This window comes from Gymnogyps californianus, chromosome 5 (genome assembly GCF_018139145.2).
Source record: "Gymnogyps californianus isolate 813 chromosome 5, ASM1813914v2, whole genome shotgun sequence".
In the NCBI taxonomy this organism is placed as follows: domain Eukaryota; kingdom Metazoa; phylum Chordata; class Aves; order Accipitriformes; family Cathartidae; genus Gymnogyps; species Gymnogyps californianus.
In genome coordinates this window covers 53,836,243-53,852,425 of record NC_059475.1, presented here as the reverse complement: position 1 = coordinate 53,852,425, position 16,183 = coordinate 53,836,243, and the positions used below count along the sequence as shown (strand labels likewise).

The window sequence follows — 16,183 nt, the reverse complement described above, 5'->3', positions numbered from 1 at the left end:
TCCACTGAAGTCTGTTTTCTTGCCCTGAAGTTGCTTCAGTGTTACTCTACAAGAAATACATACTTAAAAAGGAAATTTTCCTTAACCAAAATTCTGATCTAGTAAAACAAAATTTAATAAAATCTTTGCAGAGATGAGATTGGCAAACCATACTTGTTTAAGCCAAGGACAGTCTTTGATGCTTAGTCATGCAGGCTTGGTACAGAACTAATTGAAATTGGTGGAAATCCAACTCTTTTCTTCTTCTGCTTGGCACACTTTGGATTTGTCTGTCAGTGCACAAGGTTTTCATTTAGATTTTCTCACAGAACGCAGAAAGTTGCTGAGAACCTTTTGTTAAATTTTGTTATCTGTACCAAGTCTGAAGTAACTTCTGGTTTCTGTTTAAATTAGAAATCAAAATAGGTAAATGAAAGAGATTTTAATCATAGTCTCTGTTACTAATGCAACTACAAACATCGAGTTTTGGTTTAACCTGTGCATTTCAGCCCTCTAGCAACCCTCAATCTCTTATATTTGAATGCAGTTTCTTTTGGACAATAGTCTGCTCTTAGGCCTGCAAAGCTATTTTTCTTCTGGTCTCAAAGGTAAAATCTCTGTTAAAGCTAGTAATGAAAATCTGCTTAATTTCAGGCAGACGTGTGCCATGCGTACCAGATTGTACACCGAAATGGAATTCCAGATGAACAGATCATTGTCATGATGTATGATGACATTGCTGATAATGATGAGTAAGTAATGAATGTACACTAGTCACAAACTATATGGTTACTACAAACATGCCATAGTTACCAATGTGTTTTGAGTTTGTAGTAGTTGTAAGAAAAGCCTTTAAGAACCACCTGTGATACACATAGAGAAGTTTTATCCATCAGCACAATAACACTCCTTTGAAATGTGCTCGTGAGCTTTCTAAGCCTTACTCCACAACTCAGCATCAGTTATGGCACTGAGGACTGCAGAGCTTCACTTTTATGAGAGTAAGTGATCTTAACTCCCAGGCATAACAGTTTACAGCAGATAAATAGCCTAAAACCACAAACATAGGGAAGTTCCGTGTATGATTTGCAGGGGTTTTTTGAAAGGACATTATCAGATTTATTCCCAGACTGTACATTCCACAAAGAAGTGTACATGTCCCATTCTTGGTGACTGTCTAGAGTGTATCATTGCCTTCTATATGGAATAGTTCAGTTATACAGCCTCTAATTCTGAGACAACTTCAGCAGAAATCAGCGGACTTCACATGCACAGCAGCACTGGGAGCAAAGAGTAAAGGGGACTAAAGGCAAGACTGACAGTAGAGAGATGATAGTATAAGAGACCACCCGCCTACATCTTCAGATTAATCGAAATGATCTGAGGCAGGGTACTTGAAGGTACTCTGAGGGTAAGGACACCTAAGGCAAGCATACGTAACTGACTGAAGTGAAAAGGCCTTTATATTCTGAGATCACTTAATGACACATGGTGCAAGTACCCATACTCTCTCTCAGGCAAGCTGGCCAGTCAGGGCAGTTTAAGTGGTTTCCTAGTTGTTCTGTGGTCATTGTGTGGCACATGGCTAATTCTTCACATTTGTGTTCCGTTTAACTTTCAGAAATCCAACAAAAGGCATTGTCATCAATAGACCTAATGGCACAGATGTGTATGCTGGCGTGCCCAAAGACTATACAAAGGAGGTAGGAGTGAAACACCATTCCCCAGGGAAGGTTCAGCATTAGCCAATGTTCTGAATAAATCCTTTCAGCCTCTGAATAAATCCTTTCAGCCTGTAGCTTACACTCCAAAATGCACATAGTATAAAGCCTCCAGCTTATTCACCTGCATGGTTTGGCATGAAGTTTGGTGTTCATAAGATGAATATAAACAATAGATGCTTTAAAGTGAAGCAGTGGTCATAAAACTAAACCTTTACACTGTTTCTGTGCTGACACACAAAATAAAAGGAGGAAAAGTCTCGCATTCATCAATGTTGTAACTCAATCTGAAGAACAGCTGTGTAAGACTAATTGGTTCATTAAATCAGAACAGTAATCCAATCACTTGGTGATGTATCTGAGTGAGTCATCAGTGGCTAATACATTATATAATGATGGATTGAAAAGGATGGCGAGCTAAACTTGCCATCCATGCATGGATTCTGACTTTCAGAAGCCATCTTTCTAAATGAAGATTTTGTTGTTGTTCTTATGATCAGATTTAACTTTAATCCTCTTAAATCCTTAGGATGTTACTCCAAAGAATTTCCTTGCTGTTCTCAGAGGAGATGTGGAAGCAATGAAGGGAGTGGGATCAGGAAAAGTATTGAAAAGGTAAGAGAAGTTTAATTTAGAAAATAATTGCATGTGTGGTTGCACATTGGCACTGATTTCAACAAAAGAAGAGGGTAAATTAGAGCAACTTGAGAATCCAGCAAGACAATTGATGGCAATTCCAGGTCATTCATATTAGAAATACAATGGTTCTGTTTTCTTAAACTATCCAGCACCAAGAAGCAACTGCTGATATTTGGCTGGTATGGAGTCCAGTATAGATTAAGGTATAAAAACTCTAGAGGATAGTATCAACTGTATTAAGGTATTCGTTATTTAGACTGTTGTCTTTTGCAAGAGTGGCTATTCGAAGAGAGTTTTTTTAAGGTTTGGAGACCTCTAGAAAGGGTTTGCTAAAGCTTGGCTTAATGTACACGAACAGTTGTATTAGTCACCTGAAGTGGTGAGACTTAGCAGTCAGTGGCAGAGGGACAGAGATAGCTTAAACAGCTCATCAACTGAAATAATTGCATGTCTAATCCCAGCCTTGGTCTTTGTGGCAGATGTAAGGTTATTGAGGCTTTGAATGTAATGAAATGGAATTATGGTTTATATTTAATGCAAAAAAATCTTTGTGATTGAAAAAGTAGTATAAGCAATTAACCTTGTAATTGATGTATTATGCTTAAGGTATTTGTAAACTAAGTTACACAGATGATTGTAAGTTTGGCAATATTCTAATATATGAACAATAATAAATTGTAGACTGGCTAAGTAGAATGTAAGATCTACAGTTAATGGGTGTAGTTTATAAAGGCTTATATAATTTAGATGATGCAAGAATAAAAGCAATATATTTGAGGGCCTAATTAGAAGACCTCTTGGAAAGATACCTGGTGTCAGTTATTCATCTTGCTTCTACAGAGTTTGAGATATGAAAGTATGATGCTTATTTACTAAGGTGCGTTATATTTCTGACTCAGTACTGCTGGTGAAGAGTTAGATCATGTTATATTTTTCTGTGTACTCTATTTCCTGTAAAACCTTTAAGAATTTAAATTTGACCATTTGGAAGGACTGACATAGTTAAAGAAAAATTGTGTAAGTGCCTATCTTCATCTGACAGTTTAATTTTGGAGGCAAAGCAATGAAACAGAATAGAAGAATCCTGCCCTGGCATTGGGGAAAATAAAAAAAAGAAGGAGCAGGACAGTAGTCGAATAAGTTATTGCTCTCAATTGTTTAAACTTCATCCTGAAAAGCTGAGATAGAAAATGATATATGCAAGGCATATAGGCAAAAAGTTAATAAGTTGCTGCACATTTACTAGATTGTTCTCTTCTAGTAGCTGGAATGAGTCACGAGGTGACTATAAAGCATTTTTCATTTAAAAAAAGTACTTCAGAACACACTTCACCTGTGAAAGCTTGATGTTGCAAGTCAGATAAGGGAGTGGCAATGCAGAGGGCCAAAGACTCTTAGCTACTCAGGAAGACAACTTCAACCCACTTATAAAAGTCCTAGTTATTTACATTTCACCTTGGTTGAATTTTTTGCACTTAGGGTCAAGAGTGGGAGCCAGAAAAATAACAGCCAGCCCTTCTTTGTTAGGCTCTGTTGTGTGAATTTCCAAGTGGCCTGACTTCTGCTACTGGATGACAGTAATAATTGACAAGAACTCAACTATCCTTTGCCCAGAAAGCTTCTAGATTGTCTTCCAGGTTGTTCCATAACCAGCAGGTTATTGGCCAGGCAGAAGGCTGGACAATGTCCCCTTGAGCTGCTGCAGTCATACCTCTTCGCAGTCAGGAAAGAGCAAAAGCAAATACGGATTTCTGGACCACTGATACAGAGGAAAAGAGGAGGGCTTGGGGACTCCTTCCAGTCTGTTCACTTATTTTATATTTAATTGTCCCTGAATACAGTTTAAAAGCAACATCCCTTTGCAGATCTGGCTGTTAGGGCAAGACCTTAATATCACCCAAACATGATCTGTTTGATTTAAAGTGCAATAAAAATCTATGGCAAACAGTGTACTACACAGATGTTAGGGAATCAAAGCCTGTGAGCATGCAGTGCTCAACCGACTGCAGAGCCACTTAGTGCAAATGCCAATCTAGCCTAACGGGTGAGTTTGTATACGCATCAATTCTTCATGGAGATGTAGGCTGACACTGATTTGGCTAAGTGTGGCCATACAGATCACAACAAGGTAGTACATAAACATACCTAAGGATCTTATCAAAGAAGTTTTTACGGTTTATCCCTGTGTTATTGGTGCCTCAGTATAACTTAGTTATAAAAACATTCCTTTTTTACCAGACTGCTACAAATGCCCATGGTATAACAGATTCTTCAGACACGCATTAAAAAACAATTGTGCTCCCACCATACCCAACATACCAGCCCCTGCCTCACCAGCAATCAGTTCACAGTTTGAAACGTGAAGTGTAATTGCCGTATTCCCCATGCTTGAGGGACTAGCCTATATCCCTGTTTTCATTCCTTTTGCAGACACTCATCTCCTCTGATAAGCACCCAAAGTAGTATGCTTTGGGAGGAAAAAAATATTACCAAGAAGAGGAGGTGCTTCAGCTGTATTATTTTCAAATATTGACATGTCTTGGCATTGAGAAGCAGGTGATTGTTATTGTAATGAAGATTAGGTTGGAGTGGTTAGAAATAATCTGTTTGCAATTTTTTCATTACAGTGGTCCCAAGGATCATGTGTTTGTTTATTTCACTGACCATGGAGCTCCAGGACTTCTGGCTTTTCCTGATGACGATGTAAGCATTTTGGGGGATTACTTTATCATAAAACCATTGTTTTAGTGACATACTAAAATGATAAGTCATAAGTGTAAAACATGAAAATATTTGATGCACTGCCATATTGATGGGGCAGGCAGAAAAAGAGCAATATTCTCCGCATCACCACAGTTTGGGTTTTTTTCCAGTTTGAGTCTGAAGCGTTCAGTTGAAATTAAGTTATGTCATTTAATATTTCATTGGACTTCGGTGGTCCAAGCAGACTGTTTCACACAGGTGTGACTCGGCTTTCTGGTGCACTATACATATCATCTGGCACCATTACTCATCTTTTCTGGAGTGGTAAATACTAGAATGTTGTATTTCAGAAGGGCAAAGCACTGGATATATTTAATGGGAAACAGTATACATATTCACAACAGTTAGTATTTATTCCTATTAAATGGATTGTGTGTCTGTTGAACGTAAGTGGGTTTAATACAAGCCTTCTTATTTTACAGCTTCACGTGAAGGACTTGAATAAGACTATTTGGTACATGTATCGTCACAAAAAATACCGGAAGGTAAACAAGCGTATCAGAAGTTGTGAGATTAAAAGAGCAGCTGGCATGGAAGAGAGAGATTTGTCTTCATTTTGAGAGTTGTTTAAAGCAGGAGGAAGCTGTTGCCATACAATGAAATTTGGATTAGGATTTTGCACTTAAAAGGATTGATCCTCTCCAAATTTTCTCTTTCCATTTTTAGTTTACTGTATATTTGCAGTTGATGTTGAGATGTAGTGTACTGCCTTTTGATAACGGTATATATTCTGACCAACAGTGGAGAAATAACATCTGTAACTACTGCACCCTCAGAATATGTACCTGACACTTTTCTTCCTGTGCTTTGTTCACTTCAGACTGCACTGTTACTACAGGAAGTTTGTATATACCTCATGTTTCTCTTACAGTTACTGATATAGTTTAAGAGACTGTACCTCTTGTCAGAAACTTCTGTGCATTTATTTCATCACATGTAGTTTTAAGCAGAAAAACTAATATTTAGAACATTTTAGTAGCTTCCCTTTTTTAAGCAGCTTTCTGTGGTAATCTGTCTACTATGGCTGGCTGTATTTAGGAACACATAAATGGCCATTGGTTCCAGAAATATTACATTCAGTAGCGGTACATTGCTGTGCCTAAAGAGTGACTGTATATTTGATTTGTGCTTTGTACTTTAGTCAGTAGATCCCTGTGGATTCTGTAGAGATTAATAGCATCTTTTCGTTGTGATTGTTTCCCCTTTCCACATAGTTTAGTTCCCAAATATGAAAAATTGATCTATTTGCTTTTGTGTTGTATTTTGTAGCATTACGGATAGCTTTTGTTTCAGGGATAGCAGTACAGGCCAACTAGCTACAGCTGAAAAGCACTGAAGGACTTTTCTCCATTTCCTCATGCAGTTTCTTAAGGTCTTTAATTTATTTTATAGATGGTGTTTTACATTGAAGCATGCGAGTCTGGATCTATGATGAATCATTTGGCTGATAATATCAATGGTGAGCAATCAGTTAACTTACTGGACTTAAATGTCACAACTTGTCACAGACCTAAACAGATACTGTGTCAAGGATAGGTTCAAGGCACTTTTATGTAGAGTTTTAGCAGGGGAGCACAAGGATTAGAGAAAGTAATATTTTCCATTTATGGGAAGTTCCTTTTAAAGAATTAATGGAGGCTTACAAAGACTAACAAGGCTTTCAGTTTCTTGCAAATGAGAAGTTGAAAAAGTACTTCTTTTCAGGAACTATGTGGTTACCCTTAACTGGTAGCAGTTAAGTTATACTGGTATTTCTCAGCCTCAGCACTGCTAACAGCAGGTGTGAAGTTCCTGCTGTTGGTTTCATTGAGTAGCAAAGGCACTTGTGAGACACCATTGCCAAGCAATTTTGCTACACTCATTTGCACAATAACCCAGGAAATGGAACTCAGATTTTTCAGGGTTTCTAAGCTCTCTGCTGCAGAGCTGGGAGCTCAGCCTTGATCAGGATGAGGAATCACAATCTTTTCAAACTCCTGTTCCGTGGCAGGGAGACTGAGTGCTCTGGCTTTCTTGTAATTTTGAAGCTTTGATTCCAGGGAAGACCAACCACGTGCCTATCCATGGCTTCCTGGGTCTTTGGCCCTGGAGTGTGCTGCCTGGCACCCACCTAGACTTCTTACAGCCCTATCAAAGATTTACAGAAAGGTCACACAGAATGTTTTGTATTGACGATTGTTCAAAATAAATGCTCAGTGAATCCGCATTTTTCCAAGTTTGTTCTATCAGAAATTTCCAGTCTGAGGACTCTCTGGTTTTCCCACCAGCTCTGCCACAGACTTATAAAGGCAGAAAATTAACAATTTATGTATTGCAGTATGAAGCTGTCTTTGGCAGACTTCAATGGTGAACTACAAAGCTTAACTGGTTACTTTGTAAGCATTTTAAAGGGTGTTAAGAGGAGCACTTTACTACACAGACAAGATTTAAGACTTTTTTTGGGAGGGGCTTTTGAACTTCAGGTGCATTCTAAGCAGAAACAACACTATAGCTCTGTAAAAGCATGCCTAACTTTTTAATTTTGAAACTTGGACTTTCCTTCAGTTACACAAGTACGCTATAAGTTGACTTCGGCAAAAAGCCAAAAGAGCTTTTATCTTAATAATACCTGTAAAGACGTGTTTACAGTATTTGTGTTGTGTTAGAGATGACTTACTGGGAACACTGTGCTTGGGGCAGATGTAGAGGTTTGTTTTGCTTTTCTCTCAGTGTAGAGTGTTATCCAAGAAAGGATATTACTTAGAAGGTGGCATTTTCTGGAAGAAGAGATGATTTAGGGGATTTACTCCAAGTTTGGGAAGAAGTCCTCGGTATTGTAATAAAGAAAATGAATGTATAGATGGTTGTCAGTGCACAGTGTTCTCAGGCAGTTCTTTGAATAGTAGATTTTTCCCTCAGAAGTGCATATTCTTCTTTAAACACCCTAGACCACACATTTGGTAGCAGGAAAGGAGCTCTTATAACAGCACTGAGGCTGACTGAATAGAATCATTAACAGGCTTCTTTCCTTCCTGCTATTTAGAAATAAATGATTGAAAGCTAAAATACTTAGACAAATATATCACGTGCAGCTAAGTACTAAATCATGGGGGGGGGTTGTTTAAAAAAAAAAAAGGGAAAAAAATTACTTTCTATTTGTCTTACAGTTTATGCAACAACAGCTGCCAATCCAAGAGAGTCATCTTATGCATGTTACTATGATGATGAAAGGCAGACTTATCTTGGGGACTGGTACAGCGTGAATTGGATGGAAGATTCAGATATGGTAAGTTACTTAGATCAGGTTTCTGCATTTCCATGCATGAAAAAAAGCACTAGGCTTTTTAAAAATAGCTCCTTTACAGGATTTGTGAAAATATTTTTTTATGTGATACTGAAATCAACAAATTGAGTTGGTAAAAGTATTTATCTACTACTCAGAATCATATATAATCTTTATTTGTTTGGGCCACTAAATTTATTTCTGAAATGAACTTTCAGAAACATTGTCGTCTTTTGTTATTTATAAGATTAGAAACTGTCTAACTTCTAGTTACATATTCACATAATCTTGATTTGCTAATCTGAGACCACATCTCCAAATTTGTTAAACAAATTGGGCAGTTCAGTAAGTTGTACCTCTGCTTCAGGGATTCTTAAATACTGAACTGTGGCTAACCCATTTGTTAGCATAATGGAAAACAGTATTAGTGACACAAATCTGGGATTTGTATGCTAGCTCACTCCCTTCTTACCCATTTGCTGGGAGATTAGGAGATCACTAAAAGCAATTTGAGAATGTGCTGTCAAATCATCGTTTCAGTTTTTACTTTTATGTCTTTCAAAGGTTGTATAGCTCTTGCCCCATACTTCCTTCGACGTACTAGCAGCTAAGATTCTTTCCAGGTTTCCTTGCATTTTTAGAATAGCTGAATTTAAGTACCTCTGACCACATGGAAGTTTCTTCATGCAGGAGGATCTAAGAAAAGAAACACTCCACAAGCAGTTTCAGCTGGTAAAGAAACGCACCAACACCAGCCATGTGATGCAGTATGGAAACAGAGTATGTATTTGAGTGGGCTTCCTGGTCAGATGCATCTTAAAACCTTTTGTGCCCTATGCTTTCATTCCTGAACAAAACAAAACAACAACAACAAAAAAAATCAGTGTAAACTGGCAGAGTTGATTTAGAAAATGAAACTGTTCATCTCAGAAGACCACTTGGCATTTAAGAGACAATGGTCCTGATGCTAAAGGAAATACAGCCTTGCATTAGTTTTAATCCAAGGAGTCAGGATATGAGTTGTCCTCCAAGCTCTGCCAGTGATTTAACACTTCAATCAAGTATAAGAAGGGTATTTACCACTTCCAGGCATATTATGAATATTAATGAAATGTTAATAAGTACATTGATCCCTCAAATGGGAAGAGCTAACAGGGGGTATATAATTTATAATAGTCCCATTATTCAATAGATTAAATATTTGTTAAAAAAAAAAAAAGTCAGGTTACTTAACCTGATGGTCTTTTTCCCCCACAGTGAATTTTGGAAATAAAAGTTCCCCAATTTTTGGCAGCCTTGACCTTGTATTAAAAAACCCAGTGCGTGCACACACCACTTACAACCCTATGATCTCCTTTATTCTAATAAAGCAAGTTTAGAGAGTTAAGTTTGCATGGCAAAGCAAAGACAGACTGCCTACTGGAGGTGATTGACAGTTTCCATTTGTTTACTTTCTAACCTTCAGAGCATCTCTTCCATGAAAGTGATGCAGTTTCAGGGCATGGGGAAGAAAGCTATCCCCATTTCTCTGCCACCTGTAGAACACTATGACCTGACACCTAGTCCTGATGTGCCTTTTGCAATCATGAAACGAAAGCTGATGGCTACCAATGACATTTATGAGGCTAAGAAGATTGCTGCAGAGATGAAAACATACCTGGAGGTAAGCAAAAAAAAAAAAAATTTGAATTACACATCAGGTGAGATTCATTTCCGTCATAAGCAATGGCAGAAGTAACACCCCTGAAGCCAATGGGATTGCTTCCAGTTTTTGCAAATTGCAACAAAATTACCCTTCAGACTGGTAACGTCTAGCTGATGGTTTACTCTTCCTTTAAAATTCAGGGATCTGTTCCACAAGGCACATTCAGTAGTGATTATCTAGGCAAATGTAAGCAAATGCAAAAGTCAGTCTCCCAGCTTTTATTGCCAGGAAGTTCCTCATCTGCATCTATAGGGATTGTTGTTGGGAGGACTTATTCTTTGGTATTAGAGAAACTCTTGTCTCAGTAGAACTAAGTATGCCAAATCAAATAGCTCCTGCAGAATGGTAGTCAGCATTGGTGGTGTTGGTGTTTTCTTTCTTCTGGCAGAACACTAGAAGGACAGTGAGTGATTTTGGGTGCCAGGAGTCTGACTTTCTGTCTCCCTAGTTTTCATTTGTGTGTTAAGAGACAGGTCCAAAAGACTGTGCTAAAAATAAATGGCAAAATTGAGTTCCTTAAAGAGCCCAAGAGTTGAGGGAGGTTTAAAGAAAGAGAAATCTCATTCAAAGTCTTCAAATTAGGTTTAGAAAAAGCATGTTTTAAGTTCTTGTTGTTTTCTGTGCAGGTGAAAGAATTTATCCAAGAATCCATGCGAAAGATAATCACCTTAGTAACAGGATCAAAAGAACAGACCAACCAAATTCTGTCAGACAGATCGACCATCAGCAATTATGACTGCTACCAGTCAGCGGTGAACCACTTCAAAGCTCATTGCTTCAACTGGCACTTACCCTTGGTAAGTCAAGCATTAGATATAACCTGATAAACATACCAGTAAAACAAGCACAGTAGTCATAAGCACATCTGCAAAAATCAGCTTTTATTAAAAAGCTAGCTTGGGGGCAGTCATATAGCTTAGTTTCGGAGAAAGGGTGAGTAATGTTTTTGGAAGCAGGAAACCACTTCCACTACACCTGTAGATAAGCAAGAAGATTACTAAAAATACTTTTAGTAAAAACAAAACCAAAAATAATCCCTAACTTTTACTAGTTAGTGCTGTCCCTTCATCAGCTCCCTCCCCAGAAATCCCAATATTAAATAAGCCATGTTGTATTTCTGCTTGAAGCATCTCTACTGGCAAAACAGAAACACAAGCACCGCCACTGTGAATTCATAATCCTGGTACATTCAGATTTCTCTATTATGATTGTATGTTGTGTAGTTCCTTGCAATAGCCTAGCTGCTGCTTCCATGGTCTTGTTCAATCCCTGAGAGCCACTGTTTAGTTTAGGGGTTTTATTACTGTCTGCTCTTCCTGGGATCCCAGTTGAGGGCCAAATCCTGTTGTGCTAAGCACTGTTTAGACAAGAATAGGAGAGGTCAGTTCCTATTCCAGAAAACTCAGTCCTGATGTCAGGCAAGATAACCTAAGCAGGCAGTGGTGTGTGGTAATATAAGTCAACAGCAAATTAATTGATTTTAGCAGAAAGCAATGAGATTACCTGGCAGTTGGCCAAGATTTAAGTACTGTATACAGATCAAAAGCAGATGCACTCCTTCAGTTGGAGCTTCTAATCAGCCAGGTTATTAGGAGGCCACAGTGCTCTGTTAAACTTTTAGTTCCTCTTTAGGTTTTTTTTTTTGGTTTTGTGGGGTTTTTTGAATGAAATTGGTGAGGTGGGTGAGCCTTGCCTAAGGGGCCAATGTGCAGCAACAGCTGAATTTACCTAATGAAGTTCAAAGAGCAAAGTGCACAGAAGAAAGATCCATTTAGCCTAGTACTAGATCATCAAGACCATCAATTAAACACCTTGAATATTAATAGCATCTCTAAATTACTTCCACAATTTAGTTTGGATAAACAATACTTGCTCTTCATCACTGAAAATATTAACACTGTTTGTTTATTTCAGTATGAGTATGCACTGAGACAGCTGTATGCCTTGGTCAACGTTTGTGAAGGAGGATACCCCATTGACAGGTAATGAGGTTCCCAGATACTCTCTGTAGTTTTATCTGTGGCCAAAAAAGCAGAAGCTAATAGGCAAATGAAGCCTAATGCTAAAAGTGTCTCACTTGTTCTGCTCTGTTCACCATTTTATCAGTAAAGTTCTCACTCTAAAGTTATGAATGCTTATTTTAGAAAACATATCATTATTAGTCCCCTCCCACTTATAATGATCCATTTCCCCAGTAACCCTTTAATTTCCTTGTTGAAGACCCTCAGGGGAAATTATAGCCAGTCAGAGGATCTCACTGCACCACATGACATAAAACACCATGACTGGTGCAAGGGTGTTGCCCTGTAACTCCTGTATGATCTTACACTGAAGCAAGGTTGGGAACTGCTGTGTTTTCTCCGCTGCCCCCTCAGCTGCTGGTTCAGAACACCACAGCACTGCTGGGTTCTGGTGAGGAAAGGGAATATGGTGCTAGGGCCCTCATCTGTGAGTGTGTGGTAGGAAAGCAGGGAAATAATGGTCCAGGCAGACCCTCATGGTGGTGCGGTAGGGGCAAGGGAAGCGTGGTGTTGAAACTGAAATTCTGTCTTGGGAGTTTGTGGTAGAGGATGGGATCCTAGCTTGTGAGTCCTGCAAGAGGAAGAAGAGAGAGAGGAAAGCAGAGGGGTAGGGAATGGGAGGGTGGATTGGTAGTTTAGGCAGCATGCACATGCAACCCAGAAGGTGAAGAACTGCTGCCCCCATTCCTGGTGGCATCCCGCTGCAGTCAGTTTGGGAAATAGTTTGAGCGCAGAGCACCTGAAAAGTTTCTTATCATTATTATTCTCTGTTGCAGAATATGCCTGGCCATGGATCAAGTGTGCCTTGGGTATTGATGGAAACAACAGTCCCTAATATAACCCTTACTACAAGTGATAACTTTTCATAACTGTAATAATCCAGACTTTACATGCATGCAACGTGAAGAGAGTCAACCACTGTACTGGAACTGCTGGGAGCTGAGGCACCTGACTGTGAGCAGTACAGCACTTGCTAGTGCTCTCCCCTGCATCCCACCCTGCTGACAGCCTGCTGGTTTGACAGAGGCATTTTGGCAGACCACCTGGAGCTTTCAAGATGGATGATTTGTTTCCAATTCCAAGCACAATGCGCTTAAGAATCTCTGGATGAACACTACAAGCCACCTGTCAGTGATTGCTAAATCTATGCTAAATTTAAACACTGAGTCATTAATTCTGGAAAAAAATTTTATACTATTGCTAACTACTAGCTTTTTTAAAAAAGTTAATGAATTCCATTACAGTGACTGATTTGCAGATTGGTTAAAGAGTGAAGAAACCAAAGCTTGTTCTTTAAGCTTTAACTCCTTAACAGGTTAAAGAAATGAGTTGCATTCAAGAACTATTGGATGTGAATAGCACAGTTAAACTGTGAACAGTTGAAGTAGTAAGAAGTAAAAGTCTTTGTGGGTAGAAAGCACTGTTTCCCAAAGAAAAACACAAATATCTAATGCTGTAAATTTAACACCAGTATGCTATAATTAAATGTAAATACACACAAATCTGTGGAAAATTGTGAAGTACAGGAATGGCCTGTGAATAAAAAGAAGTCTCATCAGCCTACAGGGCAATACAGCGTTAGACATCTTGTGTCTTGAAAATGAATGAGAGCTAATTAATTTTATGGTGTTGCATTAAAAGGTTATCTAGCCCCTGTAAGACAGGTCATATAAAAAAAACCCCAAATCAACAAAAACCAAAACAAACCCCAAAAGCAACAACAACAAAAAATATCAAAAGCCCAAAATCACACTTGAAGGCACCACGCCTGAGAGGTGACTCAGTAAATGACAGGCAGGGGGGAAATTAGAGGTTATGAGGTGATTCAAAATAGTTTCAGGTTGTCCCTACCTTTTTACATGTGGAGACAGGATACAGAAACACTTCAGGGTTTTTTCCAAAGTGTGTTAAAATATGCAAAATTACCTCATCTCCATGGGAAAAGAACAAACTTTGGCAAAAACTAAACGAGCATCTCCAGGATGGAGAGAGTTCTGGGTAGCTCTACTCAGAGGACAGGGGTTGTAACTGAAACTACTTTTATATAAAGAAGAGCCAGACAAAGCCAGGAGCATTAGCACTTTCAGCTGTCTGCTGAGTGAGAGAGAGAAATCTCAGAGTACAGCTAGTGTCAAGGTGGATGGGAAAAGGTAAAAGTATGTGGAACTAGGCTTTACTGAATTACGAAATGAAAGTTTGCACCTTGGGGGTTGTTGAAAGTTCAGAGATGTGCTGCTTTTGAGTTGCGTCTTGTTTCCTTTCAGCTGTAAAGCTGGCGTTTTTTAGCAGAAATCTAAAGAGAATGAAATTCTTGAGTGCCTGAATGTGTTGCAGGTGTTCCCCTGATGGCAGGAGGAAGGGTTGGCCACACAGGACAGCTTTTAGGTAGTCTGGCTGCTATCACAAGAGAGTGTACAAAGAGCCCCCAATCACTTTGAAAGAACAGGAAAAATTACTCCTTCAAAGCCCTGTTTGAATATATACATTAAATCTGCTGTTTTACACATCTTTGCTTTTAGAGTTGTTCTCTGCGCTAGAAATCCAGCCTGCTTCTCAAGCACTTAGTGTCATCAGTTTAGTTTTAACAATTTTCTTCACCCTTTCGAAATACCCATTTTCTTCTGAAGTATTCAGAAGAGGCTTTTGGTCCTTTGGATTTTCGTATCTAGAATGCAGACGGGAAAAAAAAAGCCCTCCAGGTTCTTCACAGATAGCATCACTTTACAGCCAAGAGACTCCAGCCATACTACATAGATCTCAAAAAGTAATTATCAGATGAAAAATCAGCTGCTAGCACACTTTTATTTTCACACATTACTGACACCCAGGTGGCACTTGTACCTCGCTACCATCATGTGCCCTGGCCCTCCTGCAGCCCCTTGTAGCTTTGAGGATGCAAAGCTGAAATGTGAAAGAGTGTGATTTTGTTCTGGCCGTTTTCCTTCTGTAAGAGTGATTTCCAGAGCTTCACCATCCTAAATGCTACCCATGGCGTTGTTACCCCTTCCCTCAGGGCTGTGCCGAAATGGAAGAGAGGCAATCTGCTGAAGATGTCACTGCACCCACAATACCGTCTGAGATGCAGCAGGTTCTTATCCATGCCCTGCAAAAAGCATTAATGTGCTATTGAATTTCCAGTTCGTATCCAGAGACCCATTTCCTTTGCAGTCACTCAGGGAGCAGCCCCGCAGAAGAAAAAACCAAAAACCTTCACCTGCACTGATCAATACATTTGTTTTAAGGCCTCCAAATAGCATCACACAGGCTTAGTGCCTGCACGGCAGGCTGTTTATTTTGGGATGGTAATAGAACCTGATGAGGAAATCATTTTAGGATTGTGCAAGGTCAGTCTTACATCAGAGTATCTTGCAGTGTATTGGGCAAGTGCAGACACCCTCACTCTTCCTGCAGGCACGCAGCTGCTCAGGCTGCCATTCCTAGAATGCCGGGGTGCAGGAATGACTTCTGCAAAATATGGAAAACTGTCAGGTTCCCAGCAAATTGTCATCACCAGGCAGAACAGGGCAAAGTTGAGGCTGTGTTATTTACAAAAACCTTTCCTGTGCAGAATAGTTGTGTATATCCGTAACCCCTGGGAAGAGGGTCATTTGCACAAGCCAGGGCTTCCTGTCCTCATCCTTGTTGTAGGAACAGAGTTCAAGGCCCTTTTCCCAGCCGTTCTGTGCCAAATTTGCCATGTGTTTCTACCCAATATCCTGCTGCACACAGCAGTTCACCGCCTTTCCTTTGAGAGGACCTGGAGGGCAGGAGGCATGATCAGCCTCCGTAGTACACTGTATGCTGACGATTTCTATACAAAGCAAACTTACATGGGCACAGTTTTGTTCGGAGCGCTGTAACCACCCTCCCTTCTCTACTAGCAACAAAGCAGAAAGCAGTTCACCTGGAGTTGGAGATAATGCACTCTTTTAGAGATTCCAGTAAGCAGTATTATTTTAGCTCTGTCCCAACCAAGTTGCATCTTCTCTCGCCAGGACAGCTTAAGGTAAGTAAGTGCTGAGCAGCCGTGCCCATCTCAGGGCAGGAGGCTGAAGGCCTCTCATTCCTGTGCTCAGCCTCTGCCCTGTGAGAA

At 39.5% G+C, this 16,183-nt stretch overlaps 1 protein-coding gene across 2 annotated transcripts in view; it reads left to right on the top strand.

Moving 5' to 3' along the window:
• The window catches only part of LGMN (legumain), a 28,652-nt gene extending 13,992 nt beyond the window's left edge, over nucleotides 1–14,660 (top strand). For both annotated transcript variants that reach the window (XM_050897957.1, XM_050897958.1), the window contains exons 3-14: nucleotides 634–731; nucleotides 1,601–1,682; nucleotides 2,230–2,315; nucleotides 4,967–5,042; nucleotides 5,525–5,587; nucleotides 6,495–6,561; nucleotides 8,249–8,367; nucleotides 9,055–9,144; nucleotides 9,830–10,027; nucleotides 10,696–10,866; nucleotides 11,984–12,051; nucleotides 12,867–14,660. In XM_050897957.1, the coding sequence (XP_050753914.1) occupies nucleotides 634–731; nucleotides 1,601–1,682; nucleotides 2,230–2,315; nucleotides 4,967–5,042; nucleotides 5,525–5,587; nucleotides 6,495–6,561; nucleotides 8,249–8,367; nucleotides 9,055–9,144; nucleotides 9,830–10,027; nucleotides 10,696–10,866; nucleotides 11,984–12,051; nucleotides 12,867–12,906 (1,158 nt within the window). In that variant the 3' untranslated portion in view covers nucleotides 12,907–14,660. The remainder of the gene's footprint in view (nucleotides 1–633; nucleotides 732–1,600; nucleotides 1,683–2,229; nucleotides 2,316–4,966; nucleotides 5,043–5,524; nucleotides 5,588–6,494; nucleotides 6,562–8,248; nucleotides 8,368–9,054; nucleotides 9,145–9,829; nucleotides 10,028–10,695; nucleotides 10,867–11,983; nucleotides 12,052–12,866) is intronic.
• Nucleotides 14,661–16,183: the final 1,523 nt, after the last annotated feature.